Source organism: Gorilla gorilla, chromosome 12, assembly GCF_029281585.2.
Source record: "Gorilla gorilla gorilla isolate KB3781 chromosome 12, NHGRI_mGorGor1-v2.1_pri, whole genome shotgun sequence".
Lineage (NCBI taxonomy): Eukaryota > Metazoa > Chordata > Mammalia > Primates > Hominidae > Gorilla > Gorilla gorilla.
The window spans coordinates 97,609,031-97,636,988 of NC_073236.2; the positions used below are offsets into that span (position 1 = coordinate 97,609,031).

The 27,958-nt window shown below is 42.4% G+C and overlaps 1 protein-coding gene and 1 long non-coding RNA gene across 5 annotated transcripts in view; one reads left to right on the top strand and one right to left on the bottom strand.

Annotated features, from left to right (window-relative positions):
- The window catches only part of EML4 (EMAP like 4), a 167,777-nt gene extending 166,698 nt beyond the window's left edge, over window positions 1-1,079 (bottom strand). For 2 of the 4 annotated variants that reach the window (XR_010129993.1, XM_031007223.3), the window contains exon 1: window positions 781-1,077. Coding sequence is in view for 2 of the 4 variants with exons in the window: in XM_031007223.3 (XP_030863083.2) it covers window positions 781-805 (25 nt within the window). In the remaining 2 variants the exon portion in view is untranslated. Of the gene's footprint in view, window positions 1-780 lie in introns of all 4 variants that reach the window. The other 2 variants (XM_031007213.3, XM_055377782.2) reach the window with 2 other exon arrangements.
- LOC109025746 (uncharacterized) lies at window positions 60-27,958 on the top strand. The gene is made up of 4 exons (XR_002004695.3): window positions 60-447; window positions 20,370-20,467; window positions 22,555-22,744; window positions 27,049-27,958. It is a non-coding gene; the product is annotated as an uncharacterized lncRNA (long non-coding RNA).

Genomic DNA, 27,958 nt, shown 5'->3' on the forward strand with positions numbered 1-27,958 from the left:
GGCCCCCTTTCCTATTGATTCATTGGGCAGAATCACTTCTCCCCAGCACGTATGCAGAGCCAGAAAACACTTCTGCTTTCACTCTTAAAGAGGGTCCCCCAACACAGATGCACCTCTTCCTTTCCTGCATTAAGCAAATGATGCTCCGATGCTTCTAGGTCTCTCCACCACTGCAAAACGCTCAGAGAAGTGGAGGGATTGAAAAGGAAGTTGCCTACTACTCTGAAGGATACTGGAAAGTCGCCTTCAAATCTAAAGTGAAGACTTGGGGGCGGGGGATGCCCCCTTCCTGAAGAGGGAATGAGGGTCCCTCCCCTAAAAAGGAGCCTCTGTTCGGGTGAAGGCGATCCCCACCCTGAAAGAGAGGCGTGTATGTGGAAAGGTGGTGGAACGTTGTACCCTGAAGAGGAGCCTGGATTTGAAGAAGTGTCCCAACTCTGAAGGGGGGTAAGTGGAGGGAGCCGTGAGTGTACGGGGAGGGGTGTGCCAGCTATTGGGGGGCCTGAGAAGGAAGGGGTTCCCACTTTGGGGGAACGAGGGCCCCGCACTGAAAGGGGCTCCGGGAGGAAAGGAGGGTCTGGCACAGAGGAGAGTTGGACATGGGGGAGGGGCCCTCAGTCCACCGGAGTCCGCGGAGGGGCGGCAGCCTCGAAGGGAACATGTGCAGTGGAGCCGCTGCCACCCCGAGGGGCAGGCGGGAGGGCAGGGCCTGGGCTGTGTGCGGAAGGAAAAAAGTTCCTACCCTTCGCAGAAGAGGCAGGACTCCCCAGCCGTACTCACCGAGACTGCCGGCGAAACCGTCCATCTTGCGGGGAAAGCGCCGGGCTCCGGGCTCAGAGGGGCGGGCACTTCATTCAGCGGACCGACAGAGTGGCCGACGCTGAGCCTGACCCGCTCGCTCTCTAGGTCGCCCGGCTCGGCTACCGGCTCCCGCCTCCGTCGTCCGTCCGTTCGCCCTGGGGTAGTAAGCCGCGGCCGCCCGAACCACTTCCCCGTCAGGTTGAGAGCCGCGCGGCTCAGCCGCCTGCCCGGCCTCCCTCCCAGGCAGCAGCCGCGAGCGCCGCGCCGCGCCGCGCCCCGCCCCCGCGCCCGCGCGCAGCAGTAGCCCCGCCCCGCGCACGCCGTCACACTTCCGACTCCGCCTCCCATGTGACGCCACGGAGGCGGGGTCTTGCCAGCCCCGCCCTCTCACCTTGCCTCTGCCTCGGCGTTTGTCCGCCTCGCGCCAGGCTGGTGGTTGCGCCTGCGCGGTAGGCCTGCTGAAGGCTGGGGACCACGGTTTGGAAGCTGGTTCCAAACTGGTGGGGATAAGGCATAGACTCTGGCCTGCGATACTCTGATGCATGAAGGATCCTCTCCCTATGTGGCCCCTGGGAAGCCCGCAGAGCCAAGTCTGGACACCCCTGACGGGAGATGACCACCACGTGGGTCCTACAAGGACACTAAAGAAGCAACCAAGAGGGAGAGGTTCTCCCTCTCCCCCAATAGGGTGGGGGACAAATAGGGGCGAAGCTTCTTGACTAGCTCGATACCACCACTGCCACAGCCGCAGGGCCCGGGACAGATCAGAAGCAAGGAATTTTAGTGCTGGACATGACCCAAAAGTTCATCTTGTCCAACCCTTCTTATGAAGAAAAACACAGAGCCTTAGAGAGGACAACCTGCCCAAGGTCATCGAACCTAGTAGAAGCAAATACTCAGCCTTCCTTACTCTCCCTAGCGTTCTGTCTTCTAGGGGTGCAAAACGACCATATATGGCATGCTATAGGATGGCCTGCTAGGGAACCATAATAAGAGTTATTTCAAATGAAGTAACACTGAGTTCTAGGCCCAACTCCGTATGACTCAAGAGTGTCAAATCACCTAATTTATTTAGGCCTCACTTTATTCATTTCCAAATTGGTTGTCTGGACATGTAACCAAAACATGTAAATATACATAGCGTTCATAGTCTTCCTCCCTTCCCCAACACGATTTCCCATACTTCTAAAGACTTTCTCATGGTTTGTCAAGTCCCTCCCGGGGCTCAGTTGTGCAGATTAGAGTAAGAGGGAGAAGAGCTGTAAGGTACTGAAGAACTGAATTGATCTATACATAATAAATTGATAAATACATAATAAAAAGCTGAGTTAGGGGAAAACAGAGTCCTACTACACAGAGTTGCAGGAGAGAGGGACAAACAAGAAGGGAGACAAGAAATATGTAATGATGAGAGAGACTTAGAGGAATTAAATGATTGAAAGGATTGTTAAACCTTCTTGGGGTATACGTCTCCCTTTGTTGCCTCTTTAAAAATCTTCCCTAAAAATGTAAATTACTTTGCATTTCTTATTTGGATATAAGACCTGTATTTCTTCTGAATACCATACTATATGGAGACTGGCCATAATGCAGCCAAGATAAATTCAGGTTACAGACTAAACGGTGTCTAAAATTTCCTTCTCTTCAAGCTTAAATGATTTACCCAATGTTCCTTCTGCTATGGGCATTTTCATATGCGTAAGTTTCTATTAAGCCTAAGTAAATGTTTGAGAAGTTCTCAATTCTGACAGCTGTTCCTTTGTGTCTTCAGGCCACACTCTCTGCCTTAGGTCGATTAAAAGAATAAGAACTTGGCATATTGGTATACATATGTTTTATGGTCCAGACCTGGAAGTGTGTACCTCCCTTTTGTCCACATTCCACTGGCCAGAACTTGGTCACATGACTGCAAGGGAGGCTAGGAATGTAGTCTGTGTATCCAGAAGGAAAAGAGACATATTTTGGTAACAGCTCCCTGGTTTCTGCCACACTCCCCTTCGTGGCATTCATCAGAGTTAAAATTTTTCATTCGCTTGAATGATTTATTCAATAAGCATCTCATTCATTATACTGTGTACTACAAGGAAAGCTGTTAAAATATAGGAGAGTTAGTACATCCCAGCAGTTAAGAGCGCAGACTCTGGAATCATGCTGCCCAGATTCACATCCCAACTCATCATGTACTAGCTATGAAACACTGGACAAATTACCTAACCTCTCTGTGCCTCCATTTTATTGACTGCAAAATGGAGATGATAACACTTCTACTTCTTAGAGTTTTTGAGAGGATGTTATGAGGTAATATATGTAAAGCACTTAAAACAGGGCACAATATGTTATAAGTGCTCAGTAGGTATTAGCTGCTCTTATTTTGTACCTGTTTTTGCTCTCTATTATATACTTAGTGCATATTACAGAACAGCTTTTTGATAAATATTTATTGAATAATGAACAAACATAGAAGAATTCTGAAAACTAGTCAATCTGAATACATTGTTTCAACAACCAGTGCCTGAGTGTTTTAAAGCAGCCAGAATTTTTGTTTTATATTTATCAAAGTAGATCTTGCAATCTAAGCCTCTAATACTACTATGATAAAATAAAATTTAACATACATCTTTCAAAAGTGAAACCATAGCTGAACATTATCATCAAACACACACACAAATACAAAGGTTCTAAACAGTTACGAATTACTGGAGGGTTATTTTGGTTATTCACCTTAACAAAGGATTTATCTTTAGATTATTTTCAATGTGGAGTTCCATTGCCCCTTTGAGCTCCTTAAGTATAACTTAATTCAGGCAAATGCAAAATATGTGCCGTTTTTCAGGATCCCAGTTATTGGAAAAGGCTAAATATAGCCATATCAAATAATAAAAACTTAGAACATTCCCTTTATGGTTTTGGTTTTTGAAACAGGGTCTCACTCTGTTGCCCAGACTGGAGTGCAGTGGCACGATCTCAGCTCACGGCAACCTCCGCTTCCCGGGTTCAAGCAATTAGCATGCCTCAGCCTCCCAAGTAGCTGGGATTACAGGTGTGCACCACCACGCCCAGCTAATTTTTGTATTTTTAGTAGAGACAGGGTTTGGCCATGTTGCCCAGGCTGGTCTTGAACTCCTCACCTCAAGTGATTCGCCTAGCCTTGGCCTCCTAAAGTGCTGGGATTACAGGCTTCAGCCACCATGCCTGGCCAGAACATTCTCTTTATACATCGAATCTTGACTCTGCATACTTACCTTCCCCTCTATGTCAAGATAAGTATGTTGTGGGAGGAGTTTCAGAATACTTGTGAAGGTACATTGTCAAAGTCTTGACCTAACGTTTGAAGAAAAATACGATTCCTATTCAATTTCTTTGTTTTACTCTCACTAGCTAGATGATCTTGAAAAGTAACTATAAACTGTTTTTGTCTGCTTGCTTTTCTCTCCCGCAGACATTTTAAAATAAATGTCAAGGAAAATTAAGGGGTTTTTTTAAGTATGCCGGGTCTTCAGTTCCTTTTATTTCATTATTTGAATGTTATTTAAAAAATGAAACCCTATAGTCATGGAACTATATAGATTGTATAAACCTGTAGTCCATGTAAGCACAAATATGATAGAAAAAAATCAGAGTTAATACCTGAGTGGGGGAAAAAAGGGATTCTTCATTTTTATGATATGTTTAATGTAAGCAGTGTGTAAAAGAATTCCAAAATCTATAAGAAGCTAAATGGCAATGTTGTTCTAGCTTCTAACCATAAAGAATGCCTAGGGAGAACTTCAAAATTATTGCAAGAGAAATAAAAGGAGTTTGAGAGGAGATACCCCAAAGTGTCAAAAGTAGCTGCCTCTGAGAAATGAAATTAAGTGGAAGAAGGAAAGGGTAGAGGAGAGATATGGGGGATTTCACTTTTATTTTATTTTAATCATAGAAGTGTTCATTTTTTGAAAACATTAAAATGCAAAAACAAAAAATATATTTCACTGCATATTCAGACACTCATAAACTGTGTCTGTAGAGACTGGTTTAAAATATCATACTTATTAAATAACTGTTTTACCAATCTTGGCATGATGGTTATCTCTCTTGTAAGACTTTCCAGACTTGCTGACTTCAGAAAAGAATCAAGCAATTAGTAGTGCTGTAAATTCTTGGTGAGAACTTATGAGACTGAAATCTATCCTGTGGGGATCACAAGCCATACCTCACTTGGAGGACCTGCTGCATAGATGCATGAGTGAGTGAACGAATGCCTATTGAGGTTAATTTTGGCAGTTCTCATGGTGCCATCCATGACTAGCAGAAAGAAGACAACTAGCCTTGCCTGCAGAGCTAAGTTTTCCCAATGCTAATTCAGAATTTATGCCATGAAATGAGATTTGAACTTGTTGAGATTGTGGAACCAACTTTAAAGTTTCTTTTTATGTGTTATAGCTTTACTACATTTACTGGATGTTGGGCAAGCCTTAGAGATAATAGCTAATAATTTTCATGTGTCCATCATAAATGTAAAATTTTTCTCCATGAAGAGTTCATAGCAACCCCTTACAAAACTGATATTCTGCAGGGAAATACTTTTAAATAGAAATATTAGAGTGGAAAGCAGCCAATCAAGGAAATTCAATTCTCAAAATTAATAACACAGGAAGTTCTCTACTTGCAAATAAAATATTTCCAAAAGGTCATTTGTAAGTCAGCAGTTTGAAATTAGGAACAGTGCCATAATTGGTGGTTAGATTGCCACTTAGCCCCAAAAACATGTAGCATGCTGATCCTAACCTGCCTGCGTTAAACCACACTGATGACAGCCTTACTTAAGGTTTTGAACCAGACAGGTCTGAAATTGAATATTGCCTGTTATAAGCATCTGTGGGTTGATGTTGCAACCTAAATACAACATATAATACCATTTCAACTTTCAAAGTTCTGACTTATGAATGTCCTTAAGTGGTAGGTTTCATTATCCCCATTTTTCAGACAGGGAAAATGAGCCTCAAGAGTATAAAACTATAAAATGGGAAAACCAAGTTTTGAACCCATATCCATCTACATCTGAAAATCAAACTCTTCGCTGCACCAGTTTGCCTTTTGGTCTCAATGGGATTCTGTTGTGGAGATCCTTGAACATAGACTGAGACGCCTATCAACAATGCAGTTTTAGCAGCAAAGTGATATGATCAAAGCATTGCTTTAGGAAGATTAAACCGGGTGGACACATTGGAAGAGGCACTGGAAGTGGGGAATCCAATTAGGAGACTTGCAGTGAAGCAGTAGCTGCAGAAAGCGCCAAGAAAAAAAAAATCGTGTGAAGGAAAATGAATTAACAACAAACAAAACCCTCGCAGAGCTGGGTGGACTGATTGCCTCAGAAGCTAAGGAAGAGGAGGGAGTAAAACAGGTTATCCAGGTTCAGCTCCCAGTGATGGAGAGAATAATGGCAGCATTATATTAAAATGGGAACTTAAAGAAATGATGTGACTGGAGAAAAGAAAATACAGTGATGAATTAACCTTTGTGGGAAGCTGAAGGGAATCAGAGGTCATCTTTGACAGCTGGGGCCCAGGCACATGACCTAGGCCAAGTGAATGCCTCAAGCCAGGTCTTTTAATGGCAGGGATGAGTTGGGGGGCAGTGATACAAAAACTAGCAGTCAGAGACCATGCTTGAAGATGGTTGAGAAATTGAAGAGCAACAGTGATGGTGTGCAGAGGTAGGAAGTAGGGCAGTCCACTCCAGGGCAGCGTCCTCACTAGACTCCTAAAGAGTAAACTTGCCCATGCTCTCTGTGCCCTACACTGCCTGGGTTTCTGCCCATTTTCTGTGCCTGGCCCTCTGATCTTCCCATCGACTGAAGGAGCTACCTGATATCCTCCCAGTGAATTTGTTTTCTGCTTGAGTCAGCCAGAGTGGGTTTCTGTTGTTTGCAATAGAGAACTCTGAGTGGTACAAGTGCTGCGTTCAGTTTTAAACAGATTGTGCTTGGCGTCATAACCAGATGTCCAGATGGAAGCCTCCAGCACACAGTTTGAAATGTGGACTGTGGTTTAGGAGAGGGTTGGGTCTGGGAATATACACGCAGGAGACTTCTCAATAGAGCCGATGGTTTAAGCTATGAGAAATCTTAGAGGAAAAAGATTTAAGGGAAAAAATGGAAATGAGCAGAATGTAGAACTTGAGGGACCTCCAATATTTAGGAGGCAAGAGAAGGTGTCAGAGAAGAAACAATAACAGCAATAGAAGGCAAATCCTGCTAGTGCCCTATCACAGAACCAAAAGGAGCCAAAAGGTTGTTTTTGTTTTTGTTTTTGTTTTTGTTTTTTTTTAATGATGGAAGTTGGAAGCTGTTAAATGCTACAGAGTCCAAGGAAGATGAGAAGTGAGAAACAGATACTAGATTTAGTGATTACGAGATCACTGGTCTTTAGAGAGTTGTTTATCTTGATGGTGGAGGAAAAAATCAAGTTGCAGGGGATTAAAGACTGAAAGGGGGGTCTGAAAGTGGAAAGAAAAAATGCAGGCTACAGTTTAAAGGAATTTGGCAGGATTTTGTCTGTTTTGTTCACTGCTGAATTCCCAGCTCCTAGAAGAGCACCTGGCACATGGTAGGTGTTCAATAAATATTTGTTAAATGAATGAATAAAGAAGATCAGAAACAGAAAATTGAGCTGAAGTGTGATGAAGAGGAATATTTTATTTTATTTTATTTTATTTTATTTTATTTTATTTTATTTTATTTTATTTGAGACAGGGTCTCACTCTGTCACCCAGAATGGAGTACAGCATTATGATCTTGGCTCACTGCAGCCTCAACCTCCTGGGCTGAAGCGATCCTCATGCCTCAGCTTTCTGAGTTGCTGGGACTACAGGTGCACACCACCACACACGGCTAATTTTTTTGTGTGTGTGTGTGGTTTTGTTTTATTTTGTTTTTGGTAGAGATGGGATTTTGCCATGTTGCCCTGGCTGGTCTTGAACTCCTGGGCTCAAGCAATCCTCCTGCCTCAGCCTTCCAAAGGGATTGGATTACAGGCATGAGCCACCATGCCCAGCCTAAAGAGGCAAATTTTTAGAATTGAGAGTACCTCAGTATGCTTGCAAACAAGGGTTACCAAGTTCTCTCTCCCATCTCCATAGGCCAAAGAACCTGATTTCCTAGGCTTTTCTTGAGTTATCTACTGGATGCTCTTTCCTCACCCATATGCTATCCTCATTACTCCATTATTCAGTTTGTCTGTACTGTAGGCTAATATAGTACCAATTTCCTGGATAACAGTTTCTTATTCATCATGTCTTATTCTTCTTTGAAAAGTCTATTTCTTATACTACTTCATGTTCCACACAAAAATAAGTCAAATATTCCTCATCTATGTATATTTTATCCCAAACCACAGTTGAACCTCAGTAAGCTTTTAAGGATTTGATAAAACATTCTGATTAACCAGAAACAGGTGTATCATTAGATGACATCTCAATTGCACATTTTAAAAATATCATTAGTTTGCGGTCCTTTACAACGCAAACTTTATATCCGATAACCAAACGATCAAATGCAGTATCAAAACATTGTAAAGAAGCTATATAAAGACAAAAAGTTAAAATTGCCTCTGACTTAAGTAATAATAACAATAAAACCTAAGATTTATTTTGTTTTACTTTAAACCCTTCTGTTTCCAAGTCTATGGACTTTTACTTAGAAGTCTGTGAGTAAAAAAACAAAAACAAAAACCATGCATTTAAAAAATAAATTTTAACTAGAAATGTAAGAAGTCATAAGTGGTTTTCAAGTGCAATGAAATACTTGGACTACAACAATTAAGATTAAAGACCTGGAAGTTTCCCACCCTGAGTTTGTGGTCTTTGGTGGATGTAATTAAAGCACACAGAGCCTTTACAATGGGTGTAAGAAATTGTTTCTTTATTTTGCTTGCAGACTTTAGTAAGCAATCTTCTAGTGCCTGTCATAGGTTCATCAGAGAAATCAGCTGTGATTTTAGGGTTCTTTTGGTGTTACTGTATTAATTTGCATCTAGGCAGTCTGCAATTTTGGGGAGAAAAGAAATAGGAAAAAAAATAAAAAATGCATAATTGCTTTTGTGCATATTATTCCCTTTAGTTTCTTTTAGAATAATTATATGTGCTTATACGTGCAAACAGAAGGCACATGTGTGCACATACATGAGTGTGTCTCCAGATACATGGTCAAAAAGCTTTTTGTATCATTCCTCTCTCTCTTCTTAGGCTAAAACTTTGCTTGGCCCAAACTGAGTGTTTGATCAAGATGTGAATGGTCTGTAATAACAGAGCATGTCTAGTTGCATAAAGCCAATGATGCTCATCACCAAAGTCCTCCCAGTCAGAATAGGGACTTTTCCTTCTTGAGTACCTGGGAGACTTGCACTTAGCTGAATGACATTTTCAGATGAGGCTTCCCTTCCATTTAAACTGTGATGATTGAAGTTTCTAGAGGATCTGTTATAAAACTAAAATGAGTACAAGGTTACCTCAGAACTGAAACCTGAATTCAATTCCAAAATGTGACTTTGTTGTTGTTGTAGAGATGGGGTCTCGATATGTTGCCAGGGCTGGTCTCAAACCCTGGCCTCAAGCAATCTTTCCACCTCAGCATCCCAGAGTTTTGGTATTACCAGTGTGAGCCACCATGCCCAGCCATGGTGGCATTTTTGCATCAGCCCATGAGGTGAGCCATGACCCAGGTTCAGAGAGTCCTTCATGTGAAATGGGCTGTCCTTACCCAAAAGTGAGAAGACATTCCCGTGGAAGAGCCCAAGTTCCTCCCAGGGCCAAAATTGTGGGGGAAGCATCTTCCCGTTATTGCCAGCAGTTGCTGGTCTCAGTTATCCAATATCCTGCATGCAACCAGGCTTATCAAGTTGGCCAGACCGCAGGTCAATAAATGTAGGCAAGGCCGGGCACGGTGGCTCACGCCTGTAATCCCAGCACTTTGGGAGGCCAAGGTGGGTGGATCACCCGAGGTCAGGAGTTCGAGACCATCTTGGCTAACACAGTGAAACCCCGTCTCTACTAAAAATACAAAAAATTAGCCAGATGTGGTGGCACGCGCCTGTAATCGCAGCTACTCGGGAGGCTGAGGCAGGAGAATGGCTTGAACTGGGGAGGTGGAGCTTGCAGTGAGCTGAGATCGTGCCACTGCACTCCAGCCTAGGCGACAGAGCGAGACTCCATCTCAAAAACAAAAAAAAGAAAAAAAATGTAGGCTTGAAAAAGGATGTGAGCAGGCATTTCATAAAAGAAGAAATACAAATCACTGGTAAGTGTATATAAGAACAAGAATATTTAAAAATCAGTACATCCACACAAAAATCTCTACATATTTATAGCAGCTTTGTTCATAATTGATAAAACTTGGAAGCAACTGAGATGTCCTTCAGTAGGTAAATGAGTAAATAAGCTGTGGTGTATCCAAACAATGAAATATGCAGTGCTAAAAAGAAATGTGCTATCAAGCCATGAAGAGACTCAGAGGAAACTTAAATGCATATTACTAAGGCTACATATTGTATAATTCCACTATATGACACTCTGGAAAAGGCAAAGCTAAGAAGACAGTAAAAATGTCAGTGGTTGCCAGAGGTAAGTGGGGAGGGGGGAATGAATAGGCACAGAGGCTTTTTAGGTCAGTGAAAATACTCTTTGTGATGATATAATGGTGGATACATGTCATTACATATTTATCCACACCCATAGAATGCACAACACTAAGAGTGAACCCTTATGTAAACTATGGACTTTGGGTGATAATGATGTGTCAAGGTACGTTCATTGATTGTAACAAATGAACCCCTCTGTTGCAGGATGTTGATAATGGGAGTCTATGGATGTGTAGGGCAGAGGGCATATGAGATATCTCTGTACTTTCCTGTCAATATTGCTGTGAACCTAAAACTGCTCTAAAAACGTCTGAATTTGGCCGGGCACTGTGGCTCATGCCTGTAATCCCAGCACCTTGGGAGGCTGAGGCCAGTGGATCACCCGAGATCAGAAGTTCAAGACCATCCTGGACAACATGGTGAAACCTGTCTCTACTAAAAATACAAATATTATGGCCAGGCGTGTTGGCTTACGCCTATAATCCCAGCACTTTGGGAGGCTGAGGTGGGCGGATCACGTGAGGTCAGGAGTTTGAGACCAGCCTGGCCAAAACACCCTGTCTCTACTAAAAATACAAAAATTAGCCGGGCATCATTGTGGGTGCCTATAGTCCCAGCTACTCAGGAGGCTTGAGGCAGTAGTATCGAACTTGGGAGGCGGAGGTTGCAGTGAGCCAAGATCGTGCCACTGCACTCCAGCCTGGGTGACAGAGCGAGACTCCGTCTCAAAAAACAAAGTCTAAATTAGCCAGGCATGGTGGCGCATGCCTGTAGTCCCTGTTACTCAGGTGATGAGGTGCTGAGGTGGGAGGATCACTTGAGCCTGGGAGGTTGAGGCTTCAGTGAGCCCTGATTGTGCCACTGAACTCCAACCTGGGCAACAGAGTGAGACCCTGTCTCTAAATGAATAAAGTCTCAAAAAGAAAGAAAGCAGTAAAAACTAAAATGAGGAGATAACATCTGATGGAAATCAAATTTGAAAAGTTGGGCTTTTTCTAACTTATAATTTTAATTTTTGTGGCTACATAGTAGGTGTATATATTTATGGGGTACATGAGATCTTTGATACAGGCATGCAATGCACAATAATCATATCATGTAAAATGGGGTATCCATCCTTAGTGTGTTATCCATCCTTAGTGTTATAAACAATCCAATTATTATCCTTTTTTTTTTTTTTGAGACCTCGCTCTGTCACCCAGGCTGGAGGGCAGTGGCACGATCTTGGCTCACTGCGAGCTCCACCTCCTGGGTTCACACCATTCTCCTGCCTCAGCCTCCCAAGTAGCTGGGATTATAGGCGCCCACCACCACGCCCGGCTAATTTTTTGTGTTTTTAGTAGAGACGGGGTTTCACCGTGTTAGCCAGGATGGTCTCAATCTCCTGACCTCGTGATCTGCCTGCCTCGGCCTCCCAAAGTGCTGGGATTACAGGCGGTAATCTTTTAGTTATATAAAAATGTACAATTAAGTTATTAGTCACTATAGTCACCTTGTGGTATAACATACTAGGTCTTATTCATTCTGGTTTTTTTTTTTTTTGTACTCATTAACCATCCGCACCTCACCCTTACCTCTCCCACTACCCTTCCCAATCTCTGGTAACCATCCTTCTACTCTCTATCTCCATGAGTTCAATTGTTTTTATTTTTAGATTCCACAAATAAGTGAGAACATGCAGTTTGTCTTTTTGTGCCTGGTAAAAGGTGTTTTTTAAAAAAATTCTTGGCCAGGCACGGTGGCTCACTCCTATAATCCTAGCGCTTTGGGAGGCCAAGGCGGGCAGATCACGAGGTCAGGAGATTGAGACCATCCTGGGTAAAATGGTGAAACCCCGTCTGTACTAAAAATACCAATAATAATAATAATAATAATAATAATAATAATAATTAGCTGAGCGTGGTGACATGTGCCTGTAGTCCCAGCTACTCGGGAAGCTGAAGCAGCTGAATCGCTTGAACCCAGGAGGCGGAGGTTGTAGTGAACCGAGATCGTGCCACTGCCCTCCAGCCTCGGCGACAGAGCGAGATTTTGTCTCGAAACAAACAAACAAAGAAAAAATTCTTTAGCATAGATGAGAAGACAGTTAAACAGGTACTCTCATATACAGGTGTGTGAAATAGTCAACATTTCTGGAGAGCAAGTTAGTACTGTTTATCGAAAGCTCCAAAATGTGACTACTCTTAACTAGGCAATTTCACACTAAGGAATTAGCCCAAAGGAAATAATCAGAGCTATATTCAAAGATTTGTCTAACAGTAAGTCTTCTTACAATATTATTTTTAATGGTGCAATAACATAAACAACTTACAGGTACACTCAGATGGTCATGATTAAATAATTAATGCTACATCCATAGGTTAGTATACTATGCAGCTGTAAAAATCATAGTGTAGGCCGGGCGTGGTGGCTCATGCCTGTAATCCCAGCTACTTAGGAGGCTGAGGCAGAAGAATCACTTAAACCTGGCAGGTGGAGGTTGCAGTGAGTCGAGACTGCACCACTGCACTCCAGCCTGGGTGACAGAGAGAGACTCCGTCTCAAAAAAACAAACAAACAAAAAAAAAAAACCACATATTGTAAAAATGGTTAATGATGTGGGAAAATGTTGACATTTTGTTAAATGAAAAGAGGAGATTACAAAATAGTACTACTGTATGATCTCAGAATTACAAAAGAGATGACCATGTGTCTATAGATCTATGGATAAATGAATAAAAACATTTACTAAAATGTTAATGGTGGTTATCTCTGGGTTCTGGGATTGTGGATGACTTTTATTCCTTTTTCTATTTCTACACTGTACTGCATTACTTTGGTAGTCAGCAACAGTGTTGTTTATAACAAGTAAAAGAGCTCTAATGTACTTCTAGAGAATTACTTCCCATGAATTAATGAAGTCAGAGAAAAACTGCTACACCTAAATCATGCTCATTGAACAGGTTGCATAGATGCTTTCCCTGACCTATACTTTCCCCATGTGGGAATAGGGTCAGGAACAGGGTAGAAGTTTCAAAGTGGCCCGTGCCCTACACATTCCTGCCCACCTGGGGTGCTGAGGGTTCTGAGCTGCTCATGGTTATCCCTGAACTGAGATATGCACTTAAGGGAGAGCCAGGACAGCTGGTGTGAGTATGAACATATCACTTGCAACATTCATCTCATGGCTGTGACATCCACTCGGCCTTGAAACCCTTCATGTTCTAGTGGACATCATTCCATGTCAGCTCAGTCCTATAAATGGTCTCCCTGCCCCCATCACATTTCCCCTTTGATATTTCCATGATGACATTTACTCTAAGGTAGAAACTATTAGTGAGAACACTAGTTCTGGGTTTCAATTCCATTGCATTTAACATAAGGTCATGGTCACTATAATATGTTATGTAAGCCTAGTAGGCATTTAGCTTGAGCCAGGATACCTACTTGTAGGGGTAAATTTGAGAGTTGGAGAGAAGGTTTTCCCTCAATCATGACACCAAAGAATGGATTATTTCACCTCGCCTCCAAAGTAGAAAAGGTAGAATTAAGAATTAGCTCCCTGTGAGGAAAGCTAGAGAGCTCTCTTTATAAGAAATACTGATGGCCGGGCGTGGTGGTTCAAGCCTGTAATCCCAGCACTTTGGGAGGCCAAGGCGGGTGGATCACGAGGTCAGGAGATCGAGACCATCCTGGCTAACATGGTGAAACCCCGTCTCTACTAAAAGTACAAAAAAATTAGCTGGGCGTGGTGGCAGGCGCCTGTAGTCCTAGCTACTTGGGAGGCTGAGGCAGGAGAATGGCGTGAACCCGGGAAGCGGAGCTGGCAGTGAGCCGAGATCGCGCCACTGCACTCCAGCCTGGGCGACAGAGCGAGACTCCGTTTCAAAAAAAAAAAAAAAAAGAAATACTGATGTTTCTCTGCTGCCAAAACTGCTAAAGAGAGACTATTGTGCAAGTAAATAAAAGCAGTTCTTCTGACATGAAAACTGAGGTATATTTTGTTAGTGAAACCTCTTGGTAACTAAGCAAATGCCTTCCTGTGTCCATCATATTCAGCCTTTCTCTCTCTCTCCCTCTCTCTTTGGATACAAGGTCTCTCCCGTATCACCAAGGCTCAAGTGCAGTGGTGTGATCATGGCTCACTGCAGCCTCGAATTCCTGGGCTCAAGCGATCCTCCCACCTCAGCCTCTTGAGTAGCTGGAACTGCAGACAGGCACCAGCATGCCAGACTATGTTCATTTTCTTTAAATGAGCACACTTCATCCCCCAAAATCTGCAAGTAACCCCATGATATGATGAAATGTATGCCTATATAATTTCAGGGTGGGAGGCTGGGGGTACTTATGGAGTCCTTCAAGGGTATGATCTTTCTTTTTTTTTTTTTTTTATATGGGGTCTCACTCTGTCATCCAGGTTGGAGTGCAGTGGCACAATCTCGGCTTACTGCAACCTCTGCCTCCCAGGCTCAAGCGATCCTCCCACTTTATCCTCCAGAGCAGCAAGGACCACAGGTGCACACCACCACTCCTGGCTATTTTTTTTTTTTTTGGTAGAGATGGGGTTTCACCATGTTGTTGCCCAGGCTGCTCTTGAACTCCTGAGCGTAGGTGATCCACAGGCCTCAGCCTCCCAAAGTGCTGGAATTACAGGCGTATGCCTGGCCCTAGGTATGATCTTTCTAGCCAGCAATTTGTTAATCTACCAAAAGCCTTAAAATTGTTCATACCATTTGCCGTAGAATATACACTTCTGAGAACTCAAAAAATGAGTTATTTAATATGCAAAGAATAGGTAGGAATATTCACTGCAAGTATTATTTATAAAAGTGAAAAACTGCAAAAAATCTAAATGTCCCATAATTGACATCAGCTAAATAAATTATAGCATAATCATACAATAGGTTATTGAGGCCATTATTCATTATATACTTGAACAATATTAAAGAATATTAAGAGCCGGGCGTGGTGGCTCATGCCTGTAATCCCAGCACTTTGGGAAGCCGAGGTAGGCAGATCACAAGGTCAAGAGATCGAGACCATGCTGGCCAACATGGTGAAACCCCGTCTCTACTAAAAATACAAAAATTAGCTGGGCATGGTAGTGCGTGCCTATAGTCCCAGCTACTCGGGAGGCTGAGGCAGGAGAATGGCGTGAACCCGGGAGGCGGAGGTTGCAGTGAGCTGAGATCGCGCCACTGCCCTCCAGCCTGGGCGACAGAGCCAGACTGCGTCTCAAAAAAAAAAAAAAAAAAAAAAAATTAAGAAAGGCTCGTGATATAAAGTTAAGTGAAAAACAAGGTGAAAAACTATCTACATATCCTATAAACCCAATGTCGATATATATTCTACACATATACACAAACACAAAATTCATGTATGGAGAGAGAGAGAGAGAGAGAGAGAGAGAGAGAGAGAGAGATCCTCCAGCTTTCCCAGCCTCACTGGATTTATGTACTTTCATATGCTGTAACTTCTCTTCATTCTCTATGGTCACAGCAGTCCAGTCCCCTCTCTGGGTATTTCTGAGACCCTCCAACACATGTCTGCATATTCCCCAACTCATCCTGTTACCTGATCCCCATGCACTCCACAGCGTTGCCCCAGCCTCCTTCCCCACTCACTTCTCACATGTCTCAAAATGGCTTTTCCAGCTGACTGTCATTCTTTATCATCTGGCTACAATTTTAACAAACCTTACAAAGTCTCAAGGATTGCATAGAGAATTACAGTGCAGAAAAAAACTTTAACACTGAACATTAGATATCATTTGCTCCTAAATTTCCCCGTAAGCCTCTTTCCAGGGACTCTCCACCACAGGTCCACTCCTTTGTTTTCAGCCTGCCACAGTTGTGCAAAGGTTTGCCTCACCCTCCCAGAGGGCATCTCCTCCTATTGACTCAATAGGAGTTCTTGTTTCTGACCATCAGCAGAGGAAACTCGATAGTCTGGACAGCTATACCTGCTCCCCATAAAAATGGCTTTTTGCATTGTTAAACGGAAACCTCAGTGTCTTCATCTAAAACATTTGCATTTGGATTACTCCACTGGTTCAGGGCATTCCAAGCACAGTTGTTTGTTATTTCCTTTGGGTCCTCAAGAATTTAAAAAGAGTTGCCCCTGGCCTGGAGCAGTGGCTTACAGCTGTAATCCCGGCACTTTGGGAGGCCTAGGATGGTGGATCATTTGAGGACAAGAGTTCAAGACCAACTTGGCCAACATGGTGAAACCCTGTCTCTACTAAAAATATAAAAATTAGCCAGGCATGGTGACACGTGCCTATAGTCTCAGCTACTAGGAAGGCTGAGACAGGAGAATTACTTAAGCCCAGGAGGCGGAGGTTGCAGTGAGCCAAGATTGTACCACTGCACTCCAGCCTGGGTGACAGAGTGAGACTGTGTCTCAAAAATAAATAAATAATAGAATAGAATAGAATAGAATAGGCCAGGCGCGGTGGCTCACACCTGTAATCCCAGCACTTTGGGAGGCCGAGGTGGGCAGATCATGAGGTCAGGAGTTCGAGACCATCCTGACCAGCATGGTGAAACCCTGTCTCTACTAAAAATACAAAAATTAGCTGGGTGTGGTGGCACCCGCCTGTAATCCCAGCTACTCAGGAGGCTGAGGCAGGAGAATAGCTTGAACCCGGGAGGCAGAGGTTGCAGTGAGCAGAGATGGCACTACTGCACTCCAGCCTGGGCGAAAGAGCGAGACACTGTCTAAAAAAAAAAAATTAATAAAATAAAAAGAGTTTACCCTAAAGACAAAGTAATCTTCCATTCTTAGAATATTCAAGAAAGGATGCAGAAACACTGGAATGCAGTTTCAGATACATAATAACAGCTAACAGTAAGTAAGTACTTACTATGAACCAGGCACTATACTAAGCCCTGGACATGTATTAACTCACTTAATCTTCATGAGAACCCTCTGGTAAGTGCTATCATTAACGATATGGATGAAAAAATTAAGACAGAGAGCAATTCAGTACTTTTCCCCAAAGCCACAGATCCAGAAAAATGGTAAAGGTAGGCTATATCCAGGTAATGTGGTTTGGCAGTGTCCGCACCCAAATCTCTTCTTGAAATGTAATTCCCATAATCCACATGTGTCAAGGGAGGGGCCCAGTGGAAAGTGATTGGATCATGGGGGCAGTTTCCCCATGCTGTTCTCATGATAGTGAGTGAGCTCTCATGAGATCTGATGGTTTTATAAGGGGTTCTTCCCCCTTCACTCCTCACACTTCTCTCTCCTGCCTCCAAGTGAAGAAGGTCCTTGCTTCCCCTTCTCCTTTCACCATGATTGTAAGTTTTCTGAGGCCTCCCCAGCCATGTGGAACTATATGTTAATTAAACCCCTTTCCTTTATAATTTACCCAGTCTTGGGTATTTATTTATAGCAGTGTGGAAACAAACATACACCAGGTCATGTCATTCCAGGGATTTAGCCTCTCTTATCTACTACACTTTATTGCCTCGAAAGATGGGAGGAAGGAAAAAAATGGGAATTAAGGAGGAAAGGAAGTGCTAACAAATGGTGACAATTTTTTTTTGTATTTTTCAAATTGCCTACAAGGAACTTTAGAATTAGGAACTAGAGCATGTGTGTGTGTGTGTGTGTGTGTGTGTGTGTGTGTGTGCGCGCACTAGGCATTGTACCTTCATCTCTCTAATTCATAATGACCCCTAATATTTGACCACTATAGTAGACATCTTTCCTCTAAGAAATGCTGTTGACTTACATGGATAGGCCCCTAGGAGACTGTATCTATGCCCTGTAACCTCATTCCCTGATGTCAGTTGACTGAACTAGGAAACCATCTGACACAGTTTGAGATAATATGATTTTCTCACTTGAGGATTTCAAATTAGAATTGAGATTAACCCAGTCAATCTGAGTTAGTCTCCTATACAGAGGATACATATGTATTGGTCAGAGAAATTTAACTGCTATAACAAACAATCTCCAAATCTCAACGGCTTCAGTTTATTTCTCAACCATATAATGCTTTAATGTAGACCAATGGAGGATGGAGACGAGGGAAATGCTATGCTCCATAAATTTTACTAAGTGCCCAGGTTCCTTCCATCTAGTGGCTTCACTATTTTCTAAGACCTTAGTCAAGGGAAGAGGGAGAGGCTGAAGAGGTGCACAGGAGATTTTTTAAATGGGTTAGACCTGGAAATAGTATGCATCATGCCCCCATTCTACTGGCCACAGTTCATCGCATGGCCCTACCTGACAGGAAGGGATGCTGGGAAACACAGTCCAGTTGTATGCCCAGAAAGAAAAGAAAATGGGTAGGTGACCATCTAGTCAGTCTCTATCACAACATGTAAATTTTGAATGGTGGGGTAGCCATCATCTGTCTACCATGTGCATGTAAAAGCTAAGATTTGTAGAGTGACAAGAATGAAACAGGTGTCCACAGGGACACAGAGAGGAGAGAGAGTGTGAGAAAGTCTTGTGTGGTTTCTTCCTGGCTTTCCACTTTGTGACATTCTTTTTTTGTTTGTTTTGTTATATATGTATATATAATTATAAAAATTATATATATATTAATTTTTATAATAACAGCTTTATTGAAATATAATTCACATGACATAAAATTCAACCTTTCAAAGTGTACAGTTCCGTGGGTTTTAGTATAGAGTTATGCATCACCACGATCTAATTCTAGAACATTTTCATCCCTCCACAAGAAACTCTGAGCTCACTAGCAGTCACTGCCCACCATTCCCCATTCTACCCAGCCCCTGGCAATCATTAATCTACTTTCTGTCTATACGGATTTGTTTATTCTGGACATTTCATATAAATGGAATCAATCATACAATATGTGGCCCTCTGTGTCTGGGTTCTTTCACTTAGCATTAAGTTTTTCAAGGTTAACCCATTTTGTAGTATGTATCAGAACTTCATTTCTTTTTATAACCAAATAATATTCCATCATATGGACATACCACATTTTGTTTATCTGGTTATCACTTTGTGGGAATTTGCGTTGTTTCTACCTTTTGCCTATCATGAGTGATGCTGCCATGAACATTGGTGTACATTTTGTGTGCACATATGTTTTCATACGAGTGGAATTGCTGGGTCATATGGTAATAACTTTATGAGTAACAGTTTGAGGAACTGTATGGAACTAATGTTTAAGAGTCCTGGCTGTCCTTGAGCTACTTCAGTATCCTCCACATGAATATATGAATTCCTTTTTTCCTTCTTCTTTCATCGACTTGAATTGATTTCAGTAACATTATTTGCAACCTCATGAGCCTTAACAAAGTCACCCACTTGTATTACTTCTGGTTTAGACTTTCCTGATTCCTCAGTCTCCTTTATTTTGGCTCCATTTTTGCTTGCCTATTTGATAATGCTTTAGTCTGGCTTTATTTTGGCTGCAAGTATCAGATACTCATTCCAGTTAGCTCAAGTATAAGAACATTCAGAAAAATACATGATAAGATAATGGAAGCTTTTGGAAACCCAAGAACAAAAACCATAAAGGGCTAGCTTCAGAGAAACTAGTGCTAAAAGCTAGTTCTCAATTTGAGGTGGCTGTACACTTTACCAATTACAAATTTGTAAGTCTTCACTGTATTTCATCAGTATAGCTATAGTTCAGCCATACTCATTTCTGTCCTGCTATGAACTGGTAATTTCTCTACTTTCATGCCATTCTTCTGAGAGAGAAGCTCTTATGGGTCCAATGTATCTTTTCATATCTGATTACAGGTCATGGGAATCTAGCCAATCTATGGTTTGTTTGCTCTTAAATCAGGTGCCTACCCCGATCCAATCATTCATGTGTCCAGAGAGCTAGATCTCATGGTACAAAACATGGCTGCTGAGTCTACTTCTTTAACAGGGGCCAGGAGGGCATGGTGATTGATTTTTTGTGTGTGTGATTGATTGATATTTTGTTTTGTTTTGTATTTTTGAGAGACGGAATTTTGCTCTGTCGCTCAGGCTAGAGTAGAGTGGAGTGATCTCGGCTTACTGCAACCTCTGCCTCCCGGGTTCAAGCGATTCTCCTGCCTCAGTGTCCCAAATAGCTGGGACTACAGGTATGTGCCACCACACTCAGGTAATTTTTGTATTTTTTAGTAGAGATGGAGTTTCACTATATGTTGTTTCAGGCCGGTCTCAAACTCCTGACCTCAGGTGATCCACCTGCCTCGGCCTCCCAAAGTGCTGGGATTACAGGCGTGAGCCATCATGCTTGGCCGATTGATTGATATTTTAATTTAAAAAAAATGGATCAACTCTTTTGCAATCAACCTCTGTCTTTGGTCTTTGGGTTTTTTTTGTAGGGGGGAGGGTGTGGGGGACAGTCTTACTCTGTTGCCGAGGCTGTGGCGCTATCTTGGCTCTCTGCAACCTCTGCCTCCCAGGTTCAAGTGATTCTCCTGCCTCAGCCTCCCGAGTAGCTGGGACTACAGGCAAGTGCCACTGCGTCTGGCTAATTTTTTTATTTTTTGTAGAGACGGTTTCACCATGTTGTCCAGGCTGGTCTTGAACTCCTGACCTCAGGTGATCCGCCTGTCTCCGCCTCCCAAAGTGCTGGGATTACAGGTGTGAGCCACCATGCCTGGCCTGTCTTTGGTCTTAATAATCTGCTGCGATATCTTTTCCTGTATTCGATATCCAGCTTTATGTGCTGTGATCAAGGGTAAGACTAGCCTATTGTTCCATCCCAAACCAGTCTACACCTTGCTCAACTATCTCTCTGTGAGAGGAGTTGGATTAAACATATGTTGTAAAGGCAGTTTGTCCCTTTGGATGATGTGAACAGTAAAAGTAGAAAGGAGTCCCTGAACAGGACCCATTCCCTGTTCCTATCAGAGCCTCTCCCCATGATTCCCTCTTGATACAGTTTTGGATATTTGTCCCACCCAAATCTTATATTAAATTGTAATCCCCAATGCTGGAGGTAGTACCTGGTGGGAGGTGTTTGGATCATGAGGGTGGATCCCTCATAGCCTGATGCTGTCTTCCTGATAGTGAGTTCTTGTGAGATCTGGTTATGTAAAAGTGTGTGGCACCACCCTCCCACTCTCTTTCTCTCTTCCTCCTGCTTTTGCCATGTGAAGTGCCTGCTCTCGCTTTGTCTTCTGCCATGATTGAAAGCTCCCTGAGACTTTACCAGAAGCCCAGCAGATGCCAGCATGATGTTTCCTTTAAAGCCTGCAGAACCATGAGCTAATTAAACCTGTTTTCTTTATAAGTTACCCAGTCTCAGGTATTTCTTTATAGCAATGCAAGAATGACCTGATACAACTCCCTGTCTCCTACCTTATTTCCTAAAATGCAAAGGAGTAGAACCACAGCAAAGATTCATAGAGTATAGCAAATTGTCCACAATTTCCAGGTCTACTTTCAACATGTCACAGCTGGAACAGGATAGGAAGCTCCTTGAGCCAAAAGTTAAGCTTTGGGATGAGTGAAAGACTGGCTTTCAGTACTTCTTTTCATAAGGACACAACCCAGAGATAGAAGTATATTTATAAAAGGAAAAATGCAGGTTTTAATATGTTAGAATGAGCAATAATATTTGAAATTAAAATGTAAACTCATCATTAATGTCAGAACTTTCCAGAATATTAAATTACATGTGTCTGTGAATGTATATTTTTCCATTAACAAAGCAAAAGAAAAAAGAAATTAAACCCACTGAGTTTCATGAAGTTTTCCATTTGGAAAGATATTCTGATTTGTAAGAAGGGTAGGCCCATAGTCTGCCCTAATTTTATTTGTTGCTCCTCTGATATTTTTTTTTAATGTGCTTCCCTGTGGCTAATGCCAAGTGTGCATTTGCCAGATGGTCTGGACGTACTCCAAAAGAAATAGCTCACCCATATCTTTAGAGAAAAAAGCATTTCATACATGTTTGAAAGCTAAAGTAGCTTGAGGGTAGGGGTGGGGGATAGAGGACAGAGAAGACAGAGTTTCATATTTTACTAGGAAATTTTGACCAGACTTTCTGAACCTTAGCATTTTAGGAATTTGAGTTGGCCAAGTCAGTTGTGAAAGACTCCCACATAGCAGGAATTGAAAAAAAAGGACAGATTATTTACATGAGTTTTCTACTACCTAATTGGATAGATACTGTTCCCTAACCAGGCACAACAAAAACATGTTTGTTTATTTTAAGGCTGTCTGCTGCCCTGCATTGTGAGTTTGCTCAGTGGGCCAGCGTGGCACAGAAGCATAGCTGAGAGACCAGACCCGGGGCCTCTGGAGGAACGTGCTGGTATCATTGCTGAAGAGCTTTCTCAATGCTGGCTGGCTGTTGTCAGGAGCAGTCCTTAGACAGGCTCGCTTCTGGTAGTTCAAAGAGTCGGGTTGGTTTAGCAATCATGTTAATCCTTACATTACTTGTATATTCCTAAGTGTATTCCAAAGACAGTGAATTCCCATCCACAGTATAGGTGCAAACTGTGATGAGATGAGGCTCGGGGTTCTAATGAAGTGCAGGCCACAGATTTTAGAACACAGAAGAGAGGTTCTGAGTGTGGTGGTGAAGAGCATGGACTCAGGAGCCAGACTGCCTGGGTTGGAATCCCAGTCCCCAACTTCCTGGCCATGCTATCCTGGGCAGGTTACTTAACTACCCGGTGCCTCAATTTCCCCATCTGTTATATAGGGATTAAATAGCCCCTACTTTAATAGAGTTAATATAAGTATTAAATGAGTAAGATGATTAGGAAATTGACATGTAGTAAGTGACATATATGTTTGTTAAATAAAGTGGAATATTCTGATGACTGGTATTCACTCTAGAATTCTACATTCTCGCATGAGAAAGAATACAAATGCTAGAAACAACCCAAATTGGGGCAAATCTAAATAAACTACAATATGGTTGTACTATGAAACACTATGCAGCCACTTTTTTTTTTTTTTTAAATCTTGAGACAGGGTCTTACTGGGTCACTCAGGCTGGAGTGCATGGCACCATCTTGGCTCACTGCAACCTCCACCTCCCGGGTTTAAGTGATTCTCCAGCCTCAGCCTCCCAAGTAGCTGGGATTACAGTGTGTGCCACCATGCCTGGCTAATTTTTTTGTTTCTTTGTTTATTTATTTATTTTTTTTGAGAGACAAGGTTTCACCATGTTGCCTAGGCTGGTCTTGAACTCCTGAGCTCAAAGCAGTCCACCCACCTCAGCCTCCCAAAGTTCTGGGATTACAGGCATGAGCCACCCTGCCTGTCCTATAGCCGCTTTTAAATGAGGCATTTTTATATATGCTGTTGTGGGATAACCTGTAAGATATATTGTTAAAGAGACAGAGCAAGTCCCAGTACAGCACATGTAGGAGTAATTATAAGAACTAACATTTACTGAATATTTTTTGTGTCAGGCACTGTTTTAAGAGCTCTACATATATTAACTCATTTAATCTCCATAATAAGTCAGGTACTTGTCATTTCTCATTGTGGAAATTAATGAGAAAACTGAGTCTCAGAGGTTAGGGTACTTGTCTAAGGTCACACAGTGGGTAGATAGATGAGCTGGGACTTGAATTCAGACAAAGTTGCTCCAGTGTCCATTTATTAATCACTATGCTAAGCTACTCTCCCAGTAGAATAATCTCAGTTGTGTACAAATAAAACTACATATGTATAAAGAAAAATGCATGTTAAAAACAACAAGGTCTGAAGGCATAGACACTAACCATTAATCTATAAAGGGAAGAACGGGAATCAGTGGCGTCAGGTGGTGGCAGAAGATTAAGGTGAGGGGGACTTTCATTTATTATTATATATATCTGAATATTGTTTGAATTATTGAGTATTATACAAATATGAATTTGTATATCGCTTTTAGAATTAAAAATAATTGTAAAATAAATGAATAACAAACACTTATGAAAAATTTACTTGATGTCAGGCAGTGTTCCTTAGTGTTTTACAAATATTAAATAACCTAATCTTCTTAAAAGTCTCCATTTTGCAGATGAGGAAACTAAGGTAGTCATTCCACAGTTGGTAAGAGACAAAGGTGGGATTTGAACCCATATAGTCTGACTGCAGATTCTGTGTTCTTAATCATGATTACACACACACAGACACACACACACACACACACACAAACACACACACACGCATGTGGGAGCTGAGATCTGAGCCAATGGTCTTCACACATTTTCAAATTCTAGACCAGACTACCAACCACCCTGTGCCATGGGGAACACCCTTTAGTCTGGTGCTTAGAGGTATAAATTCTCAAATTACACAAACATGGACTTGAATTCCATCTCTGCTAGTTACTAGCTGTGTGATCTTGGGCTAGTTATTTGACAATTTTGATCTCTGCATCCTCAACTATAAAAAACTGAGATAATAGGCCAGGCGCAGCGGCTCACGCCTGTAATCCCAGCACTTTGGGAGGCTGAGGCGAGTGGATCACGAGGTCAGGGGATCGAGACCATCCTGGCTAACACGGTGAAACCCCGTCTCTACTAAAAATACAAAAAGTTAGCTGGGCGTGGTGGCGGGCGCCTGTAGTCCCAGCTACTCGGGAGGCTGAGACAGGAGAATGGCATGAACCCAGGAGGTGGAGCTTGCAGTGAGCCGAGATTGCACCACTGCACTCTAGCCTGGGGGCCAGAGCAAGACTCTGTCTCAAAAAAAAAAAAAAAGAAAAAAAAAAACAACACCTGAGATAATAATAGTCACTCTCATAAGGCTGTTATGAGGATTTAAAAATATTAGTATACATAAAGTGCTTAGCACAGAACCTGGCATACAGTAAGAAATAAATCAATGTTAATTATTGCCATTATAATTATTAGTGTATTATCTAGGCACCCCCTTTTCAACTTTTATTAAGATTGAGGGTAATCTTTTTCTCCCATCTTTATTTGGGACACTAAGACACATCTTTGGTCTAGCAATATCTGTAAGGAATCTACTTTTTATTTTTTATTTATTTATTTATTTTTAGTAGAGACAGGGTTTCACCATTTAGGCCAGGCTGGTCTTGAACTCCTGACCTTGTGATCTACCAGCCTCAGCCTCCCACAGTGCTGGGATTACAGGCGTAAGCCACTGTGCCGGGTCAGGAATCTACTTTTTGATGTGATTGCAAAAAGTTTACCAAGATATACGTTTAAAGATATTCACTGAGGTGTTATTTGTTCTAGCAATGAACTGGAAACCACCTAAACATCCATCATTAGGAAACTGATTGGTTGGGTGTGGTGGCTCACTCCTGTAGTCTCAGCACTTTGGGAGGATGAGACAGGCAGATCACTTGAGCCCAGGAGTTCAAGACCAGCCTGGGCAAAAAAAAATTAGCCGAGTAGGGTGACATGTGCCTGTAGTCCCAGCTACTTGGGAGGCTGAGGTGGGAGGATCATTTGAGCCTGGGAAGTCGAGGCTGCAGTGAGCCAAGACTGTGCCATTGCACTCCAGCCTGGGCGACAAAGCAAGACCTTGCCTCAAAAAAAAAAAAAAAAAAAGGAAACTGATTAAATACATTTTGATACATACAAATAAGGAATAACATGTGAGGACTCTGAAAAGGCCCAATACATAGCAGCCTTCTTCCCTGTTCAGAATGTGAACAAACTGAGAAAACGGCAGATGAAGGCAGAAATCTCTCTGATAAAGGCTAATTTACATGCTGCACCATGTGTTATCTCATACTGAGAGACAAATAGGCTTCCTACTATGGAAACCCCGAATTGGATAGACATTCTCCAGTTCTGCCCACTTCTGGGGGAGTGGTAGGCAACTCCATCCTAAGAAGAAAAGGGCAGAATTGAACCTGAAAGGTTCAATTTATATAATCAGATAAATCACTCTGCACTCAAGGGGTGGTGGAAGTAAAGGGACAGAAAGGGGCCACGAATGACGTTAGCTGAGTGCCTTTCACTTGGAAGGCACATTCTCTCCTAACAAAGATTGTGCAGACATTAAACGTAGAGAGTATGGCTGGGCACTGTGGCTCACGCCTATAATCCCAGCACTTTGGGAAGCTGAGGTGGGTGGATCACGAGGTCAGGAGTTCAAGAGCCTGGCCAAGATGGTGAAACCCCGTCTCTACTAAAAATACAAAAATTAGCTGGGCGTGGTGACAGGCACCTGTAATCCCAGCTACTCAGGAGGCTGAGGCAGAGAACTGCTTGAACCCGAGAGGTAGAGGTTGCAGAGCCGAGATCGCACCACTGCACTCTAGCCTGGGCGACAGAGACTGTCTCAAAAAAAAAAAAAAAAAAAGAGACAGTATATCTGCAGCTCGTGTTTGAAAGATCTCCGAGATGGCGTTTAAGGTGAAAATAATGAGTTGCAGAATGATTAATACAGTAAGATCTCCCTCATGGAAAGTTTTGTTAAAGGACATACATAAATATGTCATAATAAGGATGCACACACAAAAAATAGTAACACTGGTTATATTTTAGGGGAGAAACTCAGGGCAGAAGAGGGAGCTTTTATTTTTCCTTTTATACCTTTTTTTACTGTTTTAATTTTCTTCCCCTGTGTATGTATTACTTTTATTTTTAAAAATACTGTTAGGGGTTATCTGGACTGTGGGATTAATGACCATTATTACTTTCTCTTTCATAGTGCTCTGCAAAAGTAAATTATAATAAATGTTATCTTAAAAAATAAAAACAAGGCAACTGCTTTTTTTAAGTGCCCTCTCTAGCCTTGGGAGTCCTAATGAGCTATAATCACAGAGACGCCAGACTAGTCAAAATTGGAAGAAAGAGCTATAATCACAGGAAAAGAACTCTCTCCACAATTTGAAGTATCCCAGAAAAAGCAGCAGCAATGAGGACAGACTTCAAGACAAGCAGAGAGGAGCAGCCATGGCGGGGCCTGCAGTGGCTACAGGGGGCCTCTATGGTGTGAAATGACATCAGAAAAGGACCTGAGTAGCCCAAGAAAGGGAGGACGGAAAGTCAAGGAGGAAAGTAAGCAGGAGTTGATTTTAGGAGTAAATGCTACGGTGATTATGACTCACAGCCTCATGGTCCTCAAGGCTGGAGTGGCCTTGGGGAAACCAGGTCATAGTTGTATAACCAAGGTACTCTGCAGGATGGACCATGGAGCGGCTTCCTGCAGCCACAGGTGATCAAAATGAGATCTGTGTGACAGAGCCTGCAGCGAGGCAAGATAGCTGCCTCAAACAAGTCCATATTTCATCTCTCCTCCTAACCTCCTGCCTGCCAAAGCTCTGGCAGGGAAGTCATTACAACAAAGCATGCATGCACCCTAATTACCTGTCATACTTCTCTGTTGCTGGACCAGACCCTATAAGAGAATTCCAAAGAATTTATTTTTATGGGAACAAAATGCAGTAATTGATGTTGCAATCCTGCCCAAATCACTGAACAGATCCTTTAACATCCAAATTCCCTAAAACATCTTTGACTTACTCCACACTTCACATGCCAGCTAGTGTTTGAAGTGCTTGTAGCCGCCCCCATGAAGCCCTTTCTTACTGTAAGTGCTCAAGAACAAAGATATTTCTTAAACTTCCTTTGATTCTCATAAAATAAAAATAGCCATTACATAATAAAGCACAAAGCTCCATGGGTTAA